Source organism: Chenopodium quinoa, unplaced genomic scaffold (genome assembly GCF_001683475.1).
Source record: "Chenopodium quinoa cultivar QQ74 unplaced genomic scaffold, ASM168347v1, whole genome shotgun sequence".
NCBI classification, from domain to species: Eukaryota; Viridiplantae; Streptophyta; class Magnoliopsida; order Caryophyllales; family Amaranthaceae; genus Chenopodium; species Chenopodium quinoa.
In genome coordinates this window covers 11,021,019-11,036,520 of record NW_018745024.1, presented here as the reverse complement: position 1 = coordinate 11,036,520, position 15,502 = coordinate 11,021,019, and the positions used below count along the sequence as shown (strand labels likewise).

The following is a 15,502-nucleotide window of genomic DNA, read 5'->3' as shown; positions in this document are numbered from 1 at the left end:
AAAAAAAAAAAATCCTATCTTAAATGGAATCCTTCCAATTCAATATAAAGATTTGTACCCTTCATTGCTAAAGAGTTGTACCTTTGACTGTTTTAATAGAACCTTACAGTATTTCAATAAAACCTTACAATTATTTAATGGAACCCTTCTATTCAGTATAAAGAGTTGTACTCTTCATTGCTTCAATGAAACCTTAGAACCCCTGCTATGCTCTTCCTAGAAGCTCAAAAGAACAGGGCCTACCTATGTTTCACATTTTTTTTTTTTTTGCAACTTTAAAGGGTGCACGGACTCATAGGCAAAATTTGTTTGTGAGTGTAAGATAGAGAGAGAAAAATAGGAATACATGTAATGAGAAGAGAGATAGAGAGAAATGACAACCTAAAAAGAAAAGAAAACTTTAGTTGATCCATTTTTGGCAAAAGTTGCAAAAAATATGAAAAGGAGGTAGTATATCATTTTATTACTCATTATAGCTTTTTCATACAAAAGGGTACCATTAAATCTTAGAAGGGTATCACTTACTTACAGAAGAGTACCACTTTTGATTCAACTATTATTCAAAATACAAGAGCAAATGGTACCACATTGAAAGGGTTTCGTTATATTTGTGCCCGGTTATTGCACTTTTGCAGTTAAAAGGAAAAAATGTTTTCTCTACTTTCTCTCTCTAGTTTTTTCTCTCAACTAGGTTGATCATCAGAGGTTTCCCTTCTCGCCTTGGCGAGGGTGCTCTAAGAGTCTCCTTGTGCGGGGAATTAGCTATTTCTCCTCAAATTGTTTTCCTTTCTTTACTTTCTTTTGCAGGCATTGAAGTTTTCTCATGTTTGCTAAATTCTTCTAGTCCCTCCCTATGGCGCCTTCTCCCATTTTGGATATACCAACATGGAAGAAGCTCCAAATATAGAAGCTAACTCCCCTCCTAGCCCTTCTGAATCCGGTCATTTATCCCCCAAACCCTCCCTCCTCGAACCTAACCCCCCTATCATTTAGAGAAGCTGTCAAAAGCTCGTCTCAATGGTTTGCTGGTTGAAGCTCGTGAAATTGTTGTTTCATCTCTTCAATGGGAGGAAGAGGATATCACCCCCCCCCCCAAACCATACCAACACGTTCTCTTTTGCCAAAGAAACCCTAGACAAACTTAGTCACCCTTAGAAACTAACCCTAATGGGGAAGTGTTTGGGCATCTCTGTTAGGCCTTCCTTTATCACCCAAAGGGTCAGAGTGATGTGGAAACTTAGAGGCTCTCTTGAGGTCATCGACTTAGGAAAAGATGTCTATCTTTTTCGTTTCTCAGTCACAGAAGATTATGAGCGTGCCCGTCTTGGTGGTCCTTGGTTTGTTCTTGATCACTATTTGATGCTTACTAAATGGAAACCAAATTTCCGACCATCTATGAATCCATTTAATAGAATGATGGTTTGGATTCGATTCCCGAAACTTCCAGTTGAGTACTACGATAAGCTAGCCCTATTTGAAGTTGCTAAAACAGCAGAAAACCCAATTCGAGTTGATTATGCTACTGATCATCTCACTCGTGCCAGATATGCCAGAGTCTGTATTGACATTGATCTTACCTTACCGTTAGTTAACTCAATTTGGGTTAGTAATGGGTGGCAACAAATAGACTATGAAAACATACACTCACTATGTTTTAATTGTGGAATTATAGGCCACCTAAAAGAAAAGTGCTCACTCAACAACAAAGGGAAACAATTTGTTACTCAAGCTCCCCTCCATTCCACCGAGGCCTCAACTTCCAAATCCACTAACCTTAGCCATACAAAAAGTGGGCCTACTACTATTACCCAAGCCCAGCACATGGAACCAACCTCTTTGTCAAACTCCACTGAGATTTCTTTACCCCACTCCATTGAAACATTTGATTGAGATGATAAATTTATTACATCGGTATTATAATTTATAAATAAGATGCATAGTAAAAAAAAACATCGGACATATATAATGACAAGTGACATCTTCTTGTGTATCATTTTTATGGATATATAAGTATCATCTACAAATAAACTTTTAAGGCAATATACAAACAATGATTAAACTACAATTATTATTGGATAGCTTCAAACACATTTTTACATAATAACAAAGAGCGACGCCATCAATTCATACAGCTGTATAATAAGTTAATAACAAAAAGCGACGATGTCAATTGTAGTTTTAGTAATTTTTGCTTTATTTTTTTATTTTTCCATATGCATTGCATTTTTTTTTATTTCACATGATTGCCTCATTTTTATATTGTATCACAATTAATTATAGGAAAATGATTTACATCACACGAGCACTAATCTAGTACTTACTAATCGTCTTCCGATCACTTTCTGTTGTACCACTCTTGAGACTTTTTAAACCTCACTTTGTTTTATTTGTTCCATAGAATGCCTCAATGCCACAGCTTCTTGACCATTAGAAGAGCGCATTGGGGGAACACACACATACAGTTGGTGTAGCATTGCAAAGAGCCAAAGAGGGTAACATTTGAAAACATGCACTGGAGTCTACACCATGAAGACAGGAGGTGTGATGAATTTGACATCAGGTAGCCAATTTAACAAAGGCAATCACTCTTGCTCTTTTGGTGTCATGTTCTTCAACTCAGCTGCCAATACCAAGGCTATGCTCATACTCGTCTCTACGTTTAAAAGTGAAAATTGTTGCCATAAAATCTTTTCGTATATATCAAATTCAACCCCAACACCCACCCACCCCCGCCAACCAGACAGTTAAAAAGGAAAGAACAAGAGCACAAGCTTGGCAATTATTTCACTATGGTAACTCAATACGATCAGATTTAGCATTGTTATTCAATATAAACTCAAATTAAGACAGACTTTCACCTCCGGAGATTATGACAGTTCATTCATCAATAATTATTAAGCCCCGGTACCCCCCTAGTCACACTTAAAGCTCAAAAGGCCCTTATCCATCAAGTTTTGAACCGTCTCTTTGAGGGTTACTTCAAAGGGAGTATAGCTTATGCCCAAACTTTTAACTTTCTCTTTGGAAACCTGGTATGTTGGTGCAAAAGGTTTGTCGTCAGCACACCTGAAGAAAATTTTCACGGAGGATTCAGAAGAGCGGATGACATTATTTAAAAGTACAGGTAAATTTCTATGATAAGTCAGAAGGAAAAGGAAACTCACTTATCCGGAAGTGGGAGTGAGGGGTAGAGTTCTTGTAATATCCTCACGACCTCAGAAAAATGAGCAACAGTTTCGACCAAAACATACCTCCCAGAAGCTGAAGGGACCTCAAATGCTAAGATATGTGCAGTTGCCACATCCTTAACATGGACCAAACCAAAGGCTGCATTTGGAAATGTTTTTGCCCCTGTATAATATACAGAGAAAAACAAGAAACATGCGTAAGTTAATGCAGTAATGCTTACTTTTAGAGATTAATACCGGACCATGATATGAAGAGATACACACCATTGACACAGCTGAAAAATAAAGCCATAGATCCATTAAGTGTTGGTTGCAACATAGGACCTATTACCATGCCTGGGTTCATTGAGATCATTTCGATACCATTCTCTTTGCAAAATTTCCAGGCAGCATCTTCAGCCAAGGTCTTGGAAATCCTATACCACATCGATATGGACTGTACCAGCCAAGGAGATCACATAAATCAATTACAAAGTATATATAAGACTAAAGACCATCACATAAAGGGCTCCAAATGCTAATGTAGCTGCAAAAGAGAGGAAGTAACACATAAAAATACTCTAGGAAAGATTTGAACTGCCTCGAAAGATTGATATGATCAGGGAAGTCAATCGTCTCATGAACAAATCCCAGAGTAAAAATTCTTTTAGAGAGCAGATATAGTAAGCAAGAGCACTCTAAAGTCTAAACAGCGTAAAAATACTAGTTAGCTTCTATATCCTACCCCTTTATAATGTAACACATAATTTTCCTGGAATAAGTGTTATGTTTTACAACAGATAATAGACGTACCATAATTGGTTCCTTGCACAACTCTGGATCAGAAAACCAACTTTCATCGACAACAACCTCAGGAGCTTGAGGCTTTCCAGTGAACAAAACTGCAGCCATTGAAGATGTCAAAACCACTCTTTTAATGGAAGAAAACTTTTTACAAGAGGTAAGAACGTTGATTGTTCCCTTGATTGCTGGATCAATCAAATCAGCCTGCCAATTACAAAGTACTTAGGAAAAATGAGGAGTAGATAGCTTATAAATTATAATATTGAAAGTCACAACAACCATAAATCGGTCACACCATATTCTACTTCCTCTGTTTTTTTTAACTTGACCTGTTTCTTTTATCACGCTTGCCAATGCAAAACTTTAACGATCAATAACTTAAATTCTCCATAAGTAAAAATTATAAAAGTTATATATTATGATAGTACTTATTGACACGAATCCAAAAGATCATACATGAATATATTTTTCCTTACATATTATTCACAAAAGACAGTCAAAGGAGGGGTGGTGAATAGTGTAAAAGTCAAAGCGGGTCAAGTAATAAATAACGGAGGAAATATTAAGTTGAAATAAAGAAGTACAAGGATAATGGAAGGATCAATCTTTTCCCAAAACAAATAATCGGATACAGGAATTAGACAGACAACAACCTTAACTTGATTATCAAGTCTCAATTTACACATGAATGAAATCTTAATAGTCAATACTAAAGGGTGGTGTAGTAAAAATGTAAAATCATGCACACCATAATCCTTAAAAACACGAAAGCAAGAACAAATTTATTTTAAATATGTAATTTCCTAAGTGAATAAATTTTTATTATCATGTTAAGTATCAAACTTAGGGTTTGTTCTCTTCAACATAATTTTAGTTTAGTTCAGTTCAGTTTGGTAAATTAGAATAGGCCCTTAGAGTTGATAATGTATGTCACTCTTTAAAGTAGTTTACTGTCCTCATAATAAGCATGGTACTCTGTACAAAGAACAACCACCACCCTTTGGTATAATTTGCGGCAGTTCAAATGTATGCAACATTGCAACTTCATCCTTTTAAAAGCGCCATTATCAAGTAATGATGACGATGATATTCCATACATAAACCCTACTAGTCCACATGGTAAACAACTACAATTTTCTACCATAATCACTGTACAATTGATAACAAACCATTTAGATTGACAAGAAATTGGGTATGCACTTCCCGGACATAAGAGGAACTTACTATCATTATCACAAGACAAAATGTTCAGATTCTAAAGTCACCTCCATATGAACATATCCATGGATCATAAACATTCCCTGTATGAGAACCTTTTGTTAATCCATCTACCCGGTCTCAAGTTCGAGTCTCATCGTTCCCTACTTACCAAAAATAGCAAATAATTCCTCTATCAAGTATTTTCTAACTAGCTCATTGTTTTAAGTCTTCTAAGAGTCCTTACATTGTAACATTCCATCATTAATGTTAATACTTACTCCGATTTTATTTTTTTTTGAATGTTCGCAACATATCCTCTTGCCTCTTGACTCTCTCCGCCCCTTATTTACATTCCTGCTTTCCTTTTTTGGTATTTCAAAATTACATTTCTACTTTCCTTTTTTAGTAAGTAAATTTTTACCAAATATCTTCAATTATTCCTCTTTTTTTATTTTGTAATTAATGCTTTCTCTATTTTCTCACTCTTATTTTCTCATTCTCACTCTTATTAATGCCTTTAAAAAATTCAAAATCCAAGTGCATTACTTTAGATGAATATGATGTCCTTTTATTTTCACCAAAAAATGTTATTGGTCCTTTTTCTTTTCAAAGAATTGATGACATATGCATCATTAAATATTAGTCAATCTTTATTTTATTCAAAGACATCAATTTGTAATTCCCATTGTACTAAATTTGACACATCAACAGAAAATGGGAGAAAATAAGGAGTTAAATATAAATTGAATTTTAATAGAACTTGTGCCTATTATTTTAGCCAATTAAAACATGACAAATTAGAGTTGTATGTAGGGACCACGTACAACAATTGTTTGTGAAATTCTTTAATTCCCGTGTAATTTTAGAAATAGGATTGTAAAAAAGGAACGGAGGAAGTAATAATTAAATTGAATTAAGCAAGCAGACAAGAAGAAAATTCAGAAGAAACAAAAAAGAACCTGAGGATCATTGACAGCAAAAGGAACAGGAGAAGCAGTATGAAAAACACCATGACAGCCAGAAATAGCAGAATCAAAAGAACCCTCTTCCATTAAATTTGCTTTAAATAGGTGTAGTCTTTCTTTTGCACCTTCTAACCCCAACAAATGTTCAACCTTTTTCTGATCATCTGACAAAACAATGGAATTCTTAAAATACTTCTAGTTTCCTAAAATCAAATTGAATAACAAACAATAATTAATTGATTAATTCATCAAAATTTTGGTCCAATATTATGAAAACATAAAATAAATAAAATTAAAAATGAATTACTTGGGTCACGAACAGTGGCATGGACAGTGTAACCACGGAGAAGCAAGAGTTTGACAAGCCATGAAGCAATGAAGCCAGATGCTCCTGTTACACACACGACCTGCCCGTGTCCACTCATCTCTCTCTTTTTCTCCAATAGAATTCTTACAAGTGATGATTAGTCATGGGTAAATATAGTATTGAAGGAGAATAGAATCCCTCGAGAGTCTCGTGCGTTTATCCCTAAACCTCAACATACGAGGATGTCACTACTCAATCATATTTTTAAATACAAATTTTTGTATGTGGCTGGCCACATGGTGCGACAAGGGTTACTTGTAGGGTGTTACTGGTTTTGTCAGGGGTTACTTGTAGGTATTACTTGTATTGTGGGGTTACTTGTATGGGTGTTACCGGTTTTGGTCGGGGTTACTTATAGGGTGTTACTGGTTTTGTCAGGGGTTACTTGTATTCTGGGGTTACTTGTATGGGTGTTACTAGTTTTGGTCGGGGTTACTTGTAGGGTGTTACTGGTTTTGCCAGGTGTTACTTGTATTCTAGGGTTACTTGTATGGGTGTTACTGGTTTTGGTCGGGGTTACTTGTAGGGTGTTACTGGTTTTGTCAGGTGTTACTTGTATTCTAGGGTTACTTGTATGACTGTTATTGGTTTTAATCAGGGGTTACTTATAGGGTGTTATTGGTTTGGTATGAGATTTTGGTCGGGAGTTACTCAGAATACAAGTAACCCCACGATACAAGTAACCTCATAATATAAGTAATACCATACAAGTAACTCATACAAGTAACCCCAGAATACAAGTAACCCTAAAATACAAGTAACCGTGACGCACCATGTGGCTTGGCGCACTGAAAAATCTCTTATTTTTAATTTATTTTTATGGTAATAGAAGGGGGCTCAATTGAAAATACTCCTCTACACGCGAGTATGATTATTTTACTTCATTTGTATAAACATAATTGTCACAATTACTTAATCTATATTGAGCTCTTTCCCAAAATATTGCTGAGGAAATACTCAATTTCATATATACCGTCTCTTTTTATTTAATTCCGAGATTACCGTCCACGTCTTCGGTTTAAGCGAGTTTTTTATTTTTTCGGTTTGTACAGAAAACCAAGTAGCGGTGTACAAAGATAAACCGCTACTTCAAGTAGCGATTTTCATCTAAGTAAACCGCCACATCAAGTATATTTTCCTAATTTCATCTTGTACAAAGATAAACTACTACCTCAAGTAGCGGTTTCTATTTGAACCGATAAAAAAAAAAGGGTTATTTTTTTTCCCTGCTTATGTGGACAATATTTAGGGAATTTTTGAAAAAGGGACGGTAATTTGAGAATTAAGTCTTTTGGCAGCATTATTTAGGGAAAGAGCTCATCTATATTGTACTCCGTAATACGCTAGTTCTCAAAAGAAATATTGTAATACACTAATACAGAGTACGGAATACTCTCACTATTTTTTTTTTTTAAATGCATCACTTTAACTTTTGTATTATTCACATACTATAATTGACTTAATTTTTTCACCTCTATAAAATGAATAAATGTTATTGTATAATATAATACTAATGATCAAAATTACGTTTCTACAAATATACCGATCAAACTAATACATTAAAAAAAAGGAAAATAGAGAAAGTATTAGGGAGGCGAAATGAGTGAAACCTAACACTATTTAATACTAGTATCATAATTTGCTCTTGCCTTTATATGCATATGGAGTAGTTTTTATATTGCTCTTGCCTTTATATGCATCTATGCCTTTATATGCTAGTACCACATACTTATGAAACTTTACTTGGTGGAGTTGGTGGGGAATTCCCGAGCCCTACCCCCCACCAACTATAAAATGCTTGGGAGTACGTAGGGGATTCTCTTACCTCTCCTCTACTTTCAAGTGTGACCTGCGGAGCTAGACTGACTAAACTTGTGAGAGATGCCGGTTCAATAAGGTCTTCCATCTTATCTTGAAAAAAAAAAACTTACCACATACGTACATTTAATTTGCTACACAAGTAACATTTTCTTAATGTAATTCATTTTACAGAATAATAAACAATTTTGAATAATTCAACAATATAATTGTAATATTACTGTAACTTCTATGATGCAAAATGTAACATTTTCATTCAATTCCTCCAGCAATGAGATCCAAATTAAGTAGCACTAGGAATATCAATCAACTTCTTCTCCCTGAGCTTTTCAACAGTATCCTTAACACTGTCTTTAAGAGGAATATATTGTATGCCAAGGCTTTCAGCTTTAGCTTTCGAAACCTGGAATGTTTTTGCCAATGGTTCATCATCTACACACCTAATTGAAAACCAGTAGTACAAAAGGTTACAAGAGACGTAAAATATGATAAAAGAATGCATCAATTTTAATAGTTTTCTGCAACTTTGGGGTATTATTAGTGAGATATAAAATATTCTAAAGTTGCAAATAACCATTAATGGAAGTAGTACAACTAATTAAAGAGACTCACTTTTCAGGAAGTTGAATAGAAGGGTAGATATCATGTAACAACTTGACGATCTCTGAGTAATGAGCCACACTTTCGACTAAAATGTACCTTCCTTTGGCAGAAGGGAGCTCAAATGCACGAATGTGAGCTTCCGCGACATCTTGGATGTGCACCCATGGTAATGCCTCATTTGGATACGTTTGTGCCCCTAGCAATGAGTAATTGTTTTAAGTTACAATCGTTTCGAGCTACAATATTTATAGCAGAGATTTTAAATAGCTAATCGTTACATACTTCTATTCATGTATAACATATAACACAATAAAACATTAATTGGATCATTAGATATGATAGAATTTATGCAAACCGTTGATCAAATTGAAAATTAGAGCCACGGTTTCATTAAGAGTCGGCTGCAACATAGGACCTATCACCATGCCTGGATTAATTGTAACCAAATCAAGATCATGGTCTTTGGCAAACTTCCACGCAGCCTCTTCGGCCAAAATTTTTGATATCAAATACCACATCTGCAAAAGCTCGAATATTTTAAAAATTAACCTAAATGTTTAAAGTAGTAAGCTAGAAAAATTTGTATTCATTGTACTATTATCAATTTATCACAACACCTTTTAACCTTTTATATCTATCGGGATGCATATAGAGGTAGGTTAGTAGGTGCATACTCAAAAAGTCAAAAGTGGATTTTTTTTTTTTTGCTCATTTGATATTTGATTGAATTAGTTAGAAAAAATCCTTACGTATACGTACAATGCACCTGGGTGTAATAGAAAAAAAAAACAAAAAAAAAAAAAACAAATAAACATACGTACCATGTTAGGGAATATGCTAGTTAATTGTGGTTTAGAGAACCAACTTTCATCAACCACCACGTCGGGCGCTAGCGGTATACCGGTAAATAGTACTGTTGCGAGGGAAGAAGTGAAAAATACTCTTCTAACAGAAGAAACTCTTGTACAAGCATTAAGAACATTCAGGGTTCCCTTCACTGCTGGATCAAGTACTTCAACCTATAGTAATAAGTAATTTAATTTATTACAGTACCAACTCTACCAAGCATAATTAATTAATAATCAACAAACGTGATCTAAAATTCTCAATTGCATGCCTCTAAGATGATATTAAACCACTAATAAATTGAGTGTTATTTGCAATTACCAATAAATTTCCATCTTAATAAAATAAATAAAACAATATTTGAGCTAATTATTAAAGCTAAATGAGGAACACAAAAATCATACAGTACTACTAGTACTCGTACACAGATGTAAAGCTAGATTGCAATAATGCATGACAGCATGTGATGCGTGCTTTTACATTTCGAAAAACATTTATTATAACAATTTCGTGCATGCTATTAGGGTAAGTTTATCCCTAACTTTTAATTACTTTTTTATTATTCAGACTCATACAAGGTTTTCTCCAATTTCACATATTATTCCAACACTCACTCCAAATTTACTTATCCAATTAATATTTATAACATTAATTTATTTATATTTATTAATTATTTTAATATGGTGAGTTGGCAACTCACTATTGGATAGCATAATTATTTTTGTCCATTTGTATAGTCTCAAGATGGGTTTTAGAATCCAAACTCATCTCAAGACTATATGTAGTTTTGATAGAGATTATTGCTAGAATCTTGCTCAAGACTTGTCTAAAGACTCATCTTAAGAATAAGGATAAACTTACCCTTATAATAATAGTAAAATTTGTTAATTTTTATAATAATATAGTACGAGTAGTAGATTTGAATACACCTACCATCAAAACTTATTTAATAATAATTGATAAACACTACTTCCTCCGTTCTTTTATTATTGCATTACTTGCCTTTTTAGGAAGTTTCACAAATACTGCACCATTTCCTCTTTAAGAAAAAAAAATTGTGTTCATACTACCAAGGGCGGAGTCACGAGGGGGGCTGGTGGAGGTCCGACCCCCGTGGGCCAGCCCCTAGAGTTATTACTAATTATAATTATGTTAACTAAATGGTAACATGTTACTGGTGGCGGAGTGGGTAGTGTCATAATATGACTAGAGCACTACCATTTAAGATAGCATATTGTTTTTGTAATTTTGTCCTTTCATTTTTTATTTTATTTTTTAATTTTATAACTTTATCTATGTTATATTGATATTATCTAGTATTTCTTTCTTTATCTCAACGTTTTATTTTTCTTTTTGTTTACTTCACCTATGATATAATCTAGTTTTTTCTTGTTTTATATAGCAATCACAACATTTTTACATAATTGTATTGTAAAAGTTTACCGATTAATAGCTTTTTCCTTAATATTAATAATAAACAAATGATTAATTTAATACATTGCATTTAATCCTACAACTTGTTATTTAATAACATTTGTTTTCTATACACTAGTTATATCAGTAAAATAATATTGTAAAACACAAATTTTAAATTTACGAATATAAGTTTTTTGTGCCAACAAATATATAGTCAAAACTAATTACTAATGTATGATAGTACGTACAAAAGCAAAAAATTTGGATTTATAAAAAAGTATGGAGTAGGTAATATACGTCTTGGCCCCCTTAGACTTATAATCCTGGTTTCGCCCTGCACACTACAAATATCCAACATATCCTTGCTTTTTCACATTTACGTTTTAGTTTATCAATATGTCACATGTGCAATTTTGTATTTTTACTTTTCTCTCTCTTACTTTTTTCCACTATCAAAATATTTGTACGATTGCACCCAACCCATATGGTGCAATAATAAAAAAATGAAGGAAGTATTTAAAATTATGCCATACCTTTTTTTTAAGACAAAATTATGTCATACTTTTGGCATCTTTAGGGTTGTTATAATAATTTGTACACTAGATTAGTCTCGTGCGATACACGATTTATATAAATAAAATATTTTAATTGGTTCATTTTCTTACATCAAAATTAAAAAAATATCCAAAAATTAATAATACATCCTGAAACCGGTAGGGAAGCTCTAACTCTCATAAATTAAATTTTATCATTCTTTTCCCCGATTACAAAAATCTAATCAGACAAATTGAGTGAACAAACAAACAATTAATTTTATATTTTCTCTGTCAATGAAATATTCAATAATGTAGGATAGCCAAGGATCTCAATCCATGATTGCATCAAAATCCAAATTCTCAATCAAAGTGGATACCTATAGAGTGGTTGGTAAGTTTATGTTATTTTATTATTTTATTTTTTAAAAAAAAAGGTGAGAAAATGAAGAAGAGATGAAACCTGAGGATTTTTGACACTGAAATTGACAGGAGAAGCAGTATGAAAAACACCTTGGCATCCAGAAAAGGCAGAATCAAAGGAACCCTCTTCAATTAAATCTGCTTTAAATAGGCGAAGCCTCTCTTTTGCTCCCTCTAATTCCATCAAATGCTTCACCTTTTTTGAATCATCTACATAAATGACAAATAATATTAGCTAGGAATTAATACGAAGTAATAATAGAGTAATAATTAATAAGCTCTAAGGGCATGTTCTGTTCCGTTGAAATTCAATTCAGTTCAGTTCAGTTCAGCTCAGCTCTTAATTTATGTCTAATGATATTGCTATTGATATAAAGCCAAATTTCATTCTTTTAAACTCTTATTACAACGACAACAACAATAATAATAATAATAATAATAATAATAATAATAATAATAATAATAATAATAATAATAATAATAATATTAACAATAATAATAATAATAAAAATAATAATTGAAATAATAATACTAATAATAATAATCAATAAATAATAATAATAATCATCAATAAATTATAATAATAATAATAACAATAATAATAATAATAATAATAATAATAATAATAATCAATAAATAATAATAATAATTATCAATAATTAATAATAATAATAATAATAACAATAATAATAACAATAATAATATTGATACAATTCATTGTTCAAATGGTTCTATTTTTTTAAATTAAATAGTATATGTGTTTAAAATGTTTAGAGGTTTTAAGTTTTTAATATATTTTCCATACATTTTATAATATATTTTCCATACATTTTATAATTATAGTTATATAGTATATTTTTCGTAAATATTTTAATATGTACATTTGTATATACACATATGTATAGTAATAAATATCAATAAATAATCAACAAATAATCAAAGATCACTAATCCGTAGTTAACAATCACTAATTAATAAGTTCAGTTCAGTTCAGTTCAGTTCAGTTCAGCTCGGTTCAGTTCAGTTCAGTTCAGTTCAGTTCAGCTGAGTTCAGTCAATCGGAATAGGCCCTAAATCTCCTATTGAAATATAATTAATTTTCAATTTTGGAAGAATGAAATTGTTACTTTGTTAGTCATATCCTATAATAATCCATGACCCGTGACCTCATACAGTCACTAGTTCAAACTCCTAGTCCTACCATTCTTAACTAAAACTCTAATCGGTTTAATTTAATGTACACTAATATTATGTACGAGTACATGTCGTGCCATGCCACTATGGATGTATGATATATACGGTGCAATACATTGCATATACAATTATAAATTCATATGTACATGATGAAAACCAAGCGAAGAGAACAACCAAGTGTAACTTAAAAACAAAACGCACTAAATCTAATTGTATGTAAAAAAGAGAGTATGTGTACATACTTAGATCGCGAACAGTGGCATGGACGGTGTAACCACGGTGAAGCAATAGTTTTACAAGCCATGAAGCGATATAACCAGAAGCTCCTGTCACACACACCGTCTTATCTTTCCCTCTTCCTTCACTACTCATCTTCTTCACTTTTCTTTCGTTCTCTCTCAATAATATAATGATCCTCTATTCCTCTGACTTTGAATTTGAATACAGTTTATAACTTTTTTAAGATGGACTGCTGCCTTATATAATTCTTGTAGCAATGTTGCGCTGTTTTTTATTGACTCCACATTCCAATGCAATTTTAAAAAAATATATACTTCATAAAGGTAGATATTACCTAATGTGATCCAATTAATCCATTATCAGCATATAATATTATATAATGTTCGATTCTTGTCAAATTTAGAGGCTGTTAGAAAAAACAATGAAAATTGATGTTCAAAGAGACCGGATAAATTCTTCAAGGCACGTGATAAACGCTTTTCTAATAGTTATTTATCGACTCTCTTTGGAACAATCGAGTTACACGATAAAACTATTGGGATACAATGAAAAACCAATTAGTTTTGCTTGTTCTTACAAAATTAATTCAACAAAGTTTGAGTATAAATGTGTTTGTTTTCACTCTAAGAAAATTACTGCAGATTTTCTCTCAAAGTAAGCAAGAATGATTTGTAATTGTAATCTCTTGCCTCATACATGTCATATAAACTCCTATTTATAGAGTTTATGAAGAGCAGTTTTAATTCCAACAGATATGTCCGTTCACAAAGCAAACCGTTCAAAAAACTGTCAAAACCGTAAGTTTTGAACTTTGCCCGGTCAGACCGGGCAATGGAGCCCTATCGGGCGCGAGCAACACTTTTGTAAAACATGTAAAAACTGACAAACTCTCTTCGCCCTGGCAGACCGGGCAATTGAGCCCTACCGGGCGCGAGCAACATCTCAATGAAATTGAGATAATTGACAATTTTTACTCGTGCTCGCCCTACAGGGCAAGATTGCCCTGGCAGCCACGGCGAAGCACAAATTTGTCAAATTTGACTTGTTTTGTCACTTTTATACATCTTGCTTTGCTATACCTCTAAGTATAATCATTATACTAATCCTCCTCAACTCCTAGCATAATATAAACTTCATATATGATACATAAGCTCCATTTATTCCATAAATGTTCCAACAATCCTCCTTCATTTATATAATAAATGTTAAAAGAACTTATAACTTGCTTAAAACAAACAAATATACATGCTCATACATAATGAAAATATCTAACGATTGAATTTTCACTTAGTATAAATATACTTAACAATAGTTCCGATCATAATGATAGACTAAGCTTTGAATCATACAACCACTTTGAACTATTGAAGATATCATACATACAAGCAATACACAAACTATTTTGTATCCTTGACACCTATGAATCCTTAGTGTCCATATCCATTCATGAGTGATCCAAGTTAAGCCTTAACCTTGGTGAAGCGGCCAAACCTCTTACTCATATAGGTAAATATTTAAGAGAACATGCTCCTGCAATTTGAGCAACTTATCAAAGATTTATTAAGAAAATTTCAACCTCTTAATCATTACAGTCACAAGCACTAACCTTGGGATGTTTACAAATCTAAGTGCTTCATATCATCAAGTGAAGTAGTATCCTCATTGAATTTAAGATCTAATGTTGTATTAGATGTTAAATTGAGTTTTCCTCCACTTTAGATATTTCAATAGGCTTAAGACCCATCCCTATAGATGTTTTGTACACTAAATCTCTTGGCAATGGTTTGGTAAATGGATCCGCCAAGTTAAAGCTAGACCGTACAAAATCAATGGTAACGACTCCATCCTTAATCAATTCACGCACATAGTTGTGTCTAACACCAATGTGCCTTGATTTCCCGTTATATACTTGGCTATATGCCTTAG

General features: G+C 32.8%; 3 protein-coding genes across 3 annotated transcripts; 1 reads left to right on the top strand and 2 right to left on the bottom strand.

Annotated features, from left to right (window-relative positions):
• The first annotated feature begins 1,167 nt into the window (after window positions 1–1,167).
• On the top strand, window positions 1,168–1,890 carry LOC110708943. The gene has a single exon (XM_021887169.1). It carries the CDS (start codon window positions 1,168–1,170, stop codon window positions 1,888–1,890), a length of 723 nt encoding a protein of 240 aa, XP_021742861.1.
• A 608-nt stretch (window positions 1,891–2,498) lies between these two features.
• LOC110708668 (tetraketide alpha-pyrone reductase 1-like) lies at window positions 2,499–6,598 on the bottom strand. The gene is made up of 6 exons (XM_021886858.1): window positions 6,444–6,598; window positions 6,131–6,300; window positions 3,981–4,175; window positions 3,453–3,624; window positions 3,165–3,351; window positions 2,499–3,066 (listed from the first exon to the last, which is right to left on the bottom strand). The coding sequence occupies exons 1-6, from the start codon at window positions 6,559–6,561 to the stop codon at window positions 2,913–2,915; spliced, it is 996 nt and encodes a 331-aa protein (XP_021742550.1). The 5' UTR covers window positions 6,562–6,598; the 3' UTR covers window positions 2,499–2,912.
• Window positions 6,599–8,286: 1,688 nt separating this feature from the next.
• LOC110708666 (tetraketide alpha-pyrone reductase 1-like) lies at window positions 8,287–13,750 on the bottom strand. Its single transcript, XM_021886856.1, has 6 exons — window positions 13,579–13,750; window positions 12,183–12,352; window positions 9,746–9,943; window positions 9,280–9,442; window positions 8,934–9,120; window positions 8,287–8,761 (listed from the first exon to the last, which is right to left on the bottom strand). The coding sequence occupies exons 1-6, from the start codon at window positions 13,706–13,708 to the stop codon at window positions 8,605–8,607; spliced, it is 1,005 nt and encodes a 334-aa protein (XP_021742548.1). The 5' UTR covers window positions 13,709–13,750; the 3' UTR covers window positions 8,287–8,604.
• Window positions 13,751–15,502: the final 1,752 nt, after the last annotated feature.